At 38.6% G+C, this 9,965-nt stretch overlaps 2 protein-coding genes across 2 annotated transcripts in view; one reads left to right on the top strand and one right to left on the bottom strand.

The window, feature by feature from the left end:
• epha8 (eph receptor A8) overlaps window positions 1–456 on the bottom strand; it is a 91,522-nt gene extending 91,066 nt beyond the window's left edge. The window contains exon 1 of the mRNA XM_042225883.1: window positions 447–456. Within this exon, the coding sequence (XP_042081817.1) occupies window positions 447–456 (10 nt within the window). The remainder of the gene's footprint in view (window positions 1–446) is intronic.
• Window positions 457–2,429: 1,973 nt separating this feature from the next.
• On the top strand, window positions 2,430–6,752 carry LOC102304379 (ephrin type-A receptor 8-like). The gene is made up of 3 exons (XM_042225866.1): window positions 2,430–3,630; window positions 4,787–4,930; window positions 5,740–6,752. Exons 1-3 carry the CDS (start codon window positions 3,514–3,516, stop codon window positions 5,917–5,919), a joined length of 441 nt encoding a protein of 146 aa, XP_042081800.1. The 5' UTR covers window positions 2,430–3,513; the 3' UTR covers window positions 5,920–6,752.
• The last annotated feature ends 3,213 nt before the right edge of the window (window positions 6,753–9,965 follow it).

Below are 9,965 nucleotides of genomic sequence, written 5' to 3'. Positions count from 1 at the left end.
CCTTTGATATTGTTTGTGTTTTTCAATGGTAGTTATTAAGAATTTCTATGCCATGGGGAGTTTACATAGTTAATCATCAGTTTGAATAGTGGTAAATGGCAGATCTCACATAAAAGTTACAATTAAATTGATTTCTTATTTATAAAATTACCCATTTCATTCCATACAAATCACCCTTGTGAACAATTCACCCTTTATAAGGACCTCTATTTGCTTTATGTAACATGCAAAAATATTTTTTCAACAAAAGCATGAAAAAGGAAGAAAGCTGCTCTCAAATTCACATGCCCCTACAGTTCTGGTTATTTGCATGAAGTTTTGACATCTCACAATTGAGTCTCCATGTTACCATGAATAAACCAGTTGACAGAATATCCCCACTTCCTCAATGAAAGTCTGGGGATGCTTTTATTTCTATTAGAGGAGCCGAGAAGGATGATATGTACCCTCTCTCATCTTCGTGTATGATGTTTCTGAGCAAGTGGATTTGCACATACAGAGAAAACTATAAGTAGGAAGAATATATAAAGTCCTTCTATACAGCAGTTTACTCAGTCTAGACTAGATTGTAGTAGGTGCTTACATGTAAATTGAACTTCACATGTGTTTATCTTAAATAACTTTTCCATGATATGATAACATTTATTTCATGCAATTAATACAGTTCACATATAATGCAATAATCTTTGACATGTCACAAACTGGGCCATCAGTGGAACCCAATTGTATTCACCATCTTGGAACCATAAACGTCAGTCGGAGGCTATTTTAGATTTGTGAGATAGTCATGTCCGGATCAGTCATTGTGTCACAGAAAGACTGAAACTGCCATAGTCGTTTTTCTATCATGATTTGAACTTTTTTTGACCCAAAGAGCAGACTGTGACTACAACTGAGAGTTTTATAATGTTTACTTACAAATGAAGAGAGTTCAGTGACAGGCAGTAGGGAGTACTGGGGCAGTATCTGTAGAAAAGGAGAAAGAGAGTATTAGATAAAGTTGGTCTCAGTCAGAGAATTGCCAAAATAAAGTGAGTGGACAAGTTGCTGTCTTACTTGTTAGTGCAGGAGAACAGTCCTTGGAACAGGGTTCTGGGAAGATCCAAGGTGAGCAGCAGAGTGTCGATGGTGAGTCAGTGGGCAGGTGAATGGCAGGAATCCACAGAGAGTATCTGTGAGACCGACAAAAGCTTGTGATTGGCTGTGAACTCTCGACTCCTTGAGGCTGATTTTCCAATGAATATGGATCAGACTTCAGGCAAGGAAATAGAAGACAGATAAAAATACTGAGTGGACATAATGAACTGGCAGACAACGACTGCCACAGTTGGCCCTTAAATACACAGCACAATGAGTTGATGCTCAACAGGTGTGAAAGTGCAAGCCTATGTTCCCTCCATGGAAACACAGGTTTGCACCTGGATATTCAGCTTTTAAGATCCAACAGAGTTAGAGTTGGGCTGCATTTTAGATACATGCTAAAATACAGAGACTAAATGGTGAACAGGCTGATCCATGTATAGCACTCTTCTACTCTCCTGGAGTACTCTATACAACATGCCACATATATCCAATCACACAAGCACTGTCTTTTAAGCTTCTTAGTGCTTCCTAATTCATTCATACACATTTAGACTCTTATTTGGGGTTAGTACCTTGCCTAAGGATACTTGGCATGCAGACTGGAGGAGCTAGGGATCGATCCAGCAACCTTCCAATCAGTAGATGACCTGCGCTACCTCCTGAGCTACAGCCACCTGTAAAATTAAAAATGTAGCTAAACGTTACATTGGTCTTACAGTCCTACTTTTTATAAGAGTTCCCTTTTGGTAAGGCAAAATTTAAAAATTCCATATTGGGGGTAAATGTAAATCTAACCCTAACTATGAACTTGTCGCTAGCTACAGGATGGATGTCCAGAGGTGACTATATTTTTTATTTAATTTTTATTTAACCTTTATTTAACCAGGAATGTCCCGTTGAGATCAAAAACCTCTTTTTCAAGGGAGTCCTGGCCAAGAGGCAGCACATTTCAAAACAAATACATACGAACAAACAAAGTTAAAATTACACAAAACAATTACACATTATTGAGGCAGTCTGTAGGCCTTTGAGTTTAGTTTTAAAAACATTTAAAGACAACAGTTCAGTCAGTTTCCAGTCTTTCTGTAACAGGTTCCACAAAAAAGGCGCAGAGTGGACAAAGGCTTTCTTACCCAGCTCTGTGCGGACAAGGGGAACAGACAGCAGCAGCTGATCATTTGAACGCAAGGAGTAAGAACCACTATTTGTCCTTGTGACCAAAGTACAAATATAAGGAGGCAGCAATCCAAGCATAGCTTTGTAAATAAAAGTGTACCAATGCCCCTGTCTTCTAATGGCCAAAGAAGGCCATTTTACTCTTAAGTACAAGTAAAGTGTATTTTACCTGTACACTCATCATTATCATAAAGTCAGGTGAATTGGACTTTCACCCTACACTGAAATCTGATTCTAGACCCTCACATTGACTAATTTGACTAAAAATGTGGGATTTGACAGTTATGTGTCAACCAGCTATACAGTTTCAGGCATATCTGCATGTGAAATGAAATGCAAATGGATGCTAATTAAAATGCCTCGTTTACATTTGTTGTGCTTGTGAATACAAAAATAGTCTGAGCGGTATGTTTAGTAAGGCAGAGGCCTCTTCTTGGAAAGATGCAGAACAGTGCCCAATGATGCATTTAAATACATGATTTTGAACTTAATATTCTTGTTTATTGTACTTCATAAAATCTGAACATTTTCTGGGTATCTGTAGATAGACGAATTTAGGAGTTCAGCTGACAGGTACTGTATATCTGCCACCTCCATACAGGAAAGGAGTGAAAGGGGCTTCCTGTGATTGACTTTCTATCTAAGGCTGAATGTAGATGCAAGGAAGTGTAACACACATAAGCACTTTTGGAAATACCAAAGCATTGCACTTACTATTCCTCCTGTAATGCTATAATTACCCACCAACGGTATTCAGTAAACAGTGTAAATCAGATCACATGCATGTACATGAGGCGGATTACATTAAAGGAAATGCTCCCCATCGGAATTCCGTAAAGTGAATTCCAACAATGCTGAAATGTAGATCTTGTGATTGCATGTGTATATCGTGCACCAGCACGATCAGGTGGAATGAATCAGCATATTTAAGATCTTTAAGTTTAACAGATTAAAAACAAGAAAAAAGATGCTTTTCGGAGAAAAAGAATGTGAAGGTCAGGTTTTTTCTGACTGGCAAACATTTGTCACTCCAACACACGCACAAGATAATGAGGTTTGAAATCACCACCAATCATCTGGAAACTGAGACCTTGCTCTTCACATTCTCTGAGATTCATATACAGCACATGACGCATCTGCTGCTTGACTGCCGCCTCTGTGACGGCACTCGCCTCATGTTTTATTTGATGTCAAAACTAATGATCACAAAAGAATGCATGATCATATAGAAAATAGAAACTATGAATCTGAGAAATGCAGGAACGTCTGACTAACCTGAGAATGTTTGCTTCTCTGTCGTGCTCTCTCTTTCCACAGTGGGATGCCATTAATGAGTTGGACGAGTACTTCAGTCCTATCCACACATACCAGGTGTGTAATGTTCGTATTGTACTGTGGGGCTGAGTGTGTTAGGATTAACTGTTATAAGACCTTTACCTTGATCCTGGGGAAACTGGGATTTTTCCATCTAAATTAAGTTTGATTTTAAAACACAAACTGTGAATTAATTAATCATAAATCAGTTCTTTATTTTATTAGGTTATATAGATGGTGCACTACTAATAGTGCAAAAATTACAATTCCTCATTATGTACCAAAGTTGAAAATTTTTTACTTATCTGTAAGTTTTCAGTCTGCACCTGAATGATTTTGACAGATGGAACTTTGACATGTATTTGTCTTCGTTCATCGTCTTTAACTCACAAAAACATCCAATGAAATCCTAGGAAAGTATATCAGTAGGGCACTTTATTGTTTATAAAACAGTTCCCATAGATAAAGCTATTATACTCGAACAATAAGAGAAATCAGCTTATACAATCATTTATTCGACAAAGATATTGATAGAATTATTTTTTTCTGAGTTGACTTCTATATACTGGCTAAATCTGAGCAATCCCATCATGACTGCAGGAACAGCCACTTTGAGCCAAACTGTTGCAGCCGTAACTGTAGATGCCGAGATGTTTTACATCAAAAGGACTGGTGTTAAGTGACCAGTCCTGGACTTCTAGATGTTGTTAAATAATATTTTAAATAATATAGGGACTATTTTTTGTTTTTTTGTTTGTTTTTCTCCATCGTTCAACTCGCATCACAGTTTTTTTCTGAAAGTCTTACCTGAATGGTGTAATGGGGCCAGACGGACGTGGTCCCAGCTAATGAAATTAATTCAAATTGAGAAAAGAATAACGAAATGCAAATATATGTGCGACATTTGTGTAGTTTATAAACACTTTACTTTAGAGTTTACTTATTAAAATGAAAAATTTCAACAATTTGCGTTACTTAAATACTAATTATTTGCTCTTAAATATTAATTAACATTAACAAATTAAATTAGAAAATTGCCTGCCAGAGCTAGCAATAAAAATAATCATTTTTTATTCCCCATTTAAAATTCTTATGTGGAAATATTCTTATTTATTTATTTATTTTATTCTAAACTAATGTTAAGGCAAATGACTTTTATGTACATGTTCCAAATAGAAGCTGTGAAATGACAACAGATCTTCCTCTGAATTAGGTCTGTAACGTGATGAGCCCGAGCCAGAACAATTGGCTGGTGACAGGCTGGATCCCTCGGGAAGGAGCCAGGAGGATCTACATCGAGGTCAAGTTCACCCTGAGAGACTGTAACAGCATGCCTGGAGTACTGGGCACCTGCAAGGTAACAGACAGACTGGAAGGAAAGGGGGGGAGGGTGTGGGTGGGTGAAGTCCAACATTTGTTGACTAAAGCTGGCAAAGAAAATGCACACAGAGTAACTTGTGTTCACTGTATTGAGTATGCTCATTATTCTGAGTATTATGTCAACTCAGAGTAATGGTATCAAACATTTGCCATCTGGTGGTCTGTCTTATGTGCTAAAATTAAAGCATTTTTCATCACAACACTAATTATGACCATCCAAAACCTGAGAAAATGAGAACCAGCTGCAGCTCTGAGGCTGTGTTGTTACTTCATTGAATGACCTAAATATAGACTTATGAAAGCTTTGCCATAGCTAGGAAGCTAACCAGAAGTAACAATGGGACTATTGTGAAGTTTACTCAAAATGATGCCAATAAAATAAACACTGATAGTCAAATTTTACTTATTAAATCTTTGTTATTTATCAACAAAAGTGCTCCAATGCTAGCAAGACTTGACAAACTTGTTTATGTACATGAGTCCTTAACTTGACTTTTGGACTGGTAATAGAACAAGATAAGAACAACATTTTTTGAATTACTGTGGTGGTGATAGCATCTTACATTGGGAGGGAAAATAACAAATTTTAGAGGAACTGAAAAGACTACATTATTTGTAGAAATTGTTTCCAAATGCCACCTTTGGGAGGGAAAATGACAGACTATGTGAACCTTACATCAGTATTTTGGCTTTTGCAAAGCATGGAGATATGGTTCCAACATACCTCTGATATTGTAATATGATGAACAAGTGTGCAGTACTTATGACACCATATTTGTTCTGCAGGAAACTTTCAACCTGTACTACTACGAGTCTGACAGAGCGGTGGGCTCAGCCATACGGGAGAACCAGTTCATTAAGATTGACACCATCGCTGCTGACGAGAGCTTCACAGGGGTGGACCTGGGAGTCAGACGACTCAAACTCAACACAGAGGTACGAGTAACTCAGCAATACTACAGGTGAATGTCAGTCCAGGCTTTCAAAGCAAAATCTCACGTTGGATTGTAAGTTAGCATGCACACCTCCACACAAGTTCAAAACAAGTTGGAAGCATCCACATCCACAGGAGAGCCTCTTCCAGTCACGTTACTCAAACTGTTTTGAGCTCGCGTCTAGCTGTGAGAGAAAACAAATAGCAGCACTTGGCTCAGTGTTTTCAGATGTGATTTGATATTGACAACAGCTTCAAATTTGATATAGGATAGTGGTACTACACTATTATTGATACCTAACTCTGTTGGAAGCAGAACAATCAGTATTAGGACATTTACTTAGTTATCAGCTAACGCTAGCAAGCTGGGTTAGCAAGCTTCATGAAACCATTGTATAAATGCAATACAGTGTACTAATTGTACTAATACAAACCGAATGTTACTCAGCAATACTGAAGCCTTTTCTGAGTCTCATAGAAGGCCATATAACAACCACATTAACACAGCTGAGAGAGCCAGTAGTGTGGTGTGACTTAGCCTCAAAATTAGCTATCAGAAGGAGCTTTAGCTATAAATTTTATATGACAGTGAAGCTTATAACAGGCCCAAATGTTTTTTTCTATCTGGGTGTAAACATGTCATTTTCATGACTGAGGTTAGGATTCACAACAGTGGAGAGTGTATGAGGTTCCACAGCAGGAACTGTAGTCTTTTTATATCTTAGATTTAGAAATTTAAAGCTGAATTTTTGCCTTGTTTCAGGTCATCTCACCATATCACCTTGCAAAGAAATATTTAATTAGAGTATTTAAATTCAGTTTCTTTTTTCATGTAGACATTAATTTTTGTTTTTACAAATATTATTGTGGCCAATAATATTGTTACTAGATCATTAAAAAAATTAATGAATTACATTATAATAATTATACTTAATGATATATACTTATTTTATTTATTTATTTATACAGCACATTTAATAACAACAGAGAGTTGACCAAAGTGCTGTACAAAGTAATAATTAAATAATGACATTAACATCAACAACAGGTAAGAAAATTCAAAGAAAATTAGGATAAAAATAATTAGTAACTCTCATGCACTATCGAAAGCCAAAGTGAAAAAATATGTTTTAAGATGGGATTTAAAAAGAGTGACAGTTGGAACCTTTCTAATGTGGAGAGGTAGATCATTCCACATTTTCGGCGCCACAACCGCCGAAGATGAACCATCCTAGACTTGTGTAAGGTGAGGAGTAAACGATAACTTGATCACTTAATGTGCATCTATGTTTAAGTGGGGAGGAGTAGCACACAGGAAATTTATAATTTTTGCCTCATGACAAATGCTGATCCATGATTGCACAGCATATGTTTAATTCTTACAAGAAAGCTACAGAAGCAGCCCCCTGATAACCTGGAAAGAGCAGCAAAACTCATAATTAGCTGACTAATTAGCAAACAGTGTTGATGCATCAGAAGCTTGATGAGTTTGTTTGATGGTGAAATGCATATTTAATTCATCAATTAGGTGTGCAAACAAAGCTACTGGTTGTGCAGCAGTGATGGTTTTTCAGCATTTAGACATGTCCCTTTTAAAGGTACAGTAAGTCAGTTTTGAGGTTGCCTAATAGAAAAAATGAAAAATGAGCTAATGCGTTCTCATGAATGTAGAATTAATCCATTAAAAATATTCAAGAGCGAGTGCAGGTTTGTGCCATGTTTCCCCGCCATATTGAATACAGTGGCTGAGATGGACATCGCCATCGCCAAACATGGCGCCATCCACCGTGTTTTATGTCTGTACCTAGAGACCAGCCACATATGTAGTATAGCTTATAATCAATAGCTCTTTCAGTTTATTAGACATGCAACCCTCCTGTCTCTGGACACCTGACAGTGAGCCAGCTAAACAACAACAGCTGGTTATAAGCTAACACTATGCCAGCCAATTAGGTGGCATAGCTGGGACCTAAAAATCTCACTTTCTCTATGATAAACAATGTGATTACATTCTTGCATTAGAATAAGAATTTGACTAAGTGTCCGAGTACACCAATGTTCTATCCATTTCCAGCAGTATTCCACTACAGAACTAACCTCAGCTAACGTCAGCTAACAGCGTTAGCTCGGTGGTGAGTACCCTTCAGTAATAGTAATAAATCACACAGCAATAATACATCGGAGATACTGAAGTGGCACATAACCCATATAGCTACCACAACTAAAACAAGGTACCGTACTTTCTGGACCATAAGCCGCTACTTTTTCCCTAGGTTTTGAGCCATGAGGCTTATACAAAGGTGCGGCTATTCTGTGGATTTTTCTTCCACCACTAGGGGGACTCTAACCAGAATTAGAATAAAAAACAAGATAGATGAAAAATCAATGCAAAGAAGAATACACTACTTTTTCTTTAGCAGATAGAACACGCACAACAAATTACCAACTGGTAATTATTTTCAAATCCTCGCCCCTTCATCATGGAAACCACACGAAGAAGTTCGTATGATGCAAGTTTTAAGTTGAAGGCCATCGATCTTGCTATCCAGGAGGGAAACCGCGCTGCTGCACGCAAGCTTAGCGTCAATGAGTCTATGGTGAGACGTTGGAGGCGGCAGCGGGAAGAGCTCATGCAATGCCAAAAGTCGAGAAAAGCTTTCAGAGGACATAAAAGCAGGTGGCCTGAACTTGAAAATGTCCTGGAGGAATGGGTGAACACACAGAGAGCAGGTGGCCGAGGTGTATCCACTGTACAGATCCGACTGAAAGCCAAAACAATCGCCCGCGAAATGAATATTAAAGATTTCAAAGGTGGGCCGTCATGGTGTTTCAGATTTATGAAACCTAAAAACCTGTCCATCAGGGCACGGACCACTCTCTGTCAGCAACTCCCCCCTGACTATCAGGAAAAAGTTGAAAACTTCCACAAATTCGTTGAAAAAAAGATACAAGAAAACTCCATCGGACCAGACGACATAATCAATATGGATGAAGTACCTTTAACATTTGATCTGCCTCTGACCAGGACCGTTAACAAGACAGGTGCATCATCCGTGTTGTTGAAAACAACAGGCCATGAGAGGACGCACTTCACCTGCATTCTGGCATGCACGGCATCCGGACAAAAACTTCCACCAATGGTGATTTTTAAGCGCATAACTATGCCGAAAGAACAACTCCCGAAAGGCATAGTGGTCAAAGTTAACACCAAAGGGTGGATGATAGAAGGTCTAATGAAGGAATGGTTAACGGAGTGCTATGGGAAGCACCCGGGAGGATTTTTTCACCGGAAAAAAGCACTGCTTGTTTTGGATAGCATGAGGGCCCACATCACAGATTCTGTGAAAGCAGCGATCAAGAAAACAAACTCCATTCCAGCTGTGATTCCTGGAGGTACAACAAAGTTTTTTCAGCCACTTGACATCAGTGTAAATCGGGCATTTAAAGCTGCACTACGGGTTGAGTGGGAGACTTGGATGACAAGCGGTGAAAAGTCATTCACAAAAACTGGCCGCATGCGAAAAGCATCCTTTTCTGATGTCTGTCAGTGGATCCTAACAGCGTGGAGTGCTGTGAAAGAATCCACCATCACCAATGGGTTCCGAAAGGCTGGACTGCTGCGCGAAGAGAGCGGCGCACCTTCAGAGCCAACTTCACCGGAGGATGACAGTGACACGGAGAGCGAGACTGATGGAGACAGATGTGATGAAGCGCTTCTGAGCCTGTTCAACTCCGACACTGAAGAAGACGACTTCATGGGTTTCAGCGAAGATGATTAAAGTGAGTTGTGGTTTCAAATACAGGAAAAATGGAGGTAAATAAATAGCGGTTATTTTCTCTTGGTTCTGTTCCGTTTTAATCAGCAAAGTTGCTGCCGTGTTAAAAGGCATTGTTCGGAAAGAATCTGTTCAGGTACATACTTGTACATTTGCAGTACAAGATTGTTCTGTACACGCAGTAAATATCTATTTTTTCATCATAGATATCTGCGGCTTATAGCCGGGTGTGGCTTGTATATCTTTTTTTTTAAAATTTTTTAAAAATAGAGCTGATGCGGCTTATATACAGGTGCGCTCTA

This window comes from Haplochromis burtoni, unplaced genomic scaffold, assembly GCF_018398535.1.
Source record: "Haplochromis burtoni strain Fernald_Lab_line unplaced genomic scaffold, NCSU_Asbu1 Contig_186, whole genome shotgun sequence".
Taxonomy (NCBI): Eukaryota; Metazoa; Chordata; class Actinopteri; order Cichliformes; family Cichlidae; genus Haplochromis; species Haplochromis burtoni.
The sequence above is the reverse complement of the archived record's forward strand: the minus strand, read 5'-3'. Positions and strand labels throughout refer to the sequence as shown.

Excerpts from the sequence above, each read along its gene's own strand:
- LOC102304379 (XM_042225866.1), top strand. The coding sequence starts at position 3,514 with ATGCAGGAACGTCTGACTAACCTGAGAATGTTTGCTTCTCTGTCGTGC. Across the intron at positions 3,631-4,786 it reads GTCCTATCCACACATACCAG|GTCTGTAACGTGATGAGCCC; the intron begins GTGTGTAATGTT and ends CCTCTGAATTAG. Across the intron at positions 4,931-5,739 it reads GAGTACTGGGCACCTGCAAG|GAAACTTTCAACCTGTACTA; the intron begins GTAACAGACAGA and ends TTTGTTCTGCAG.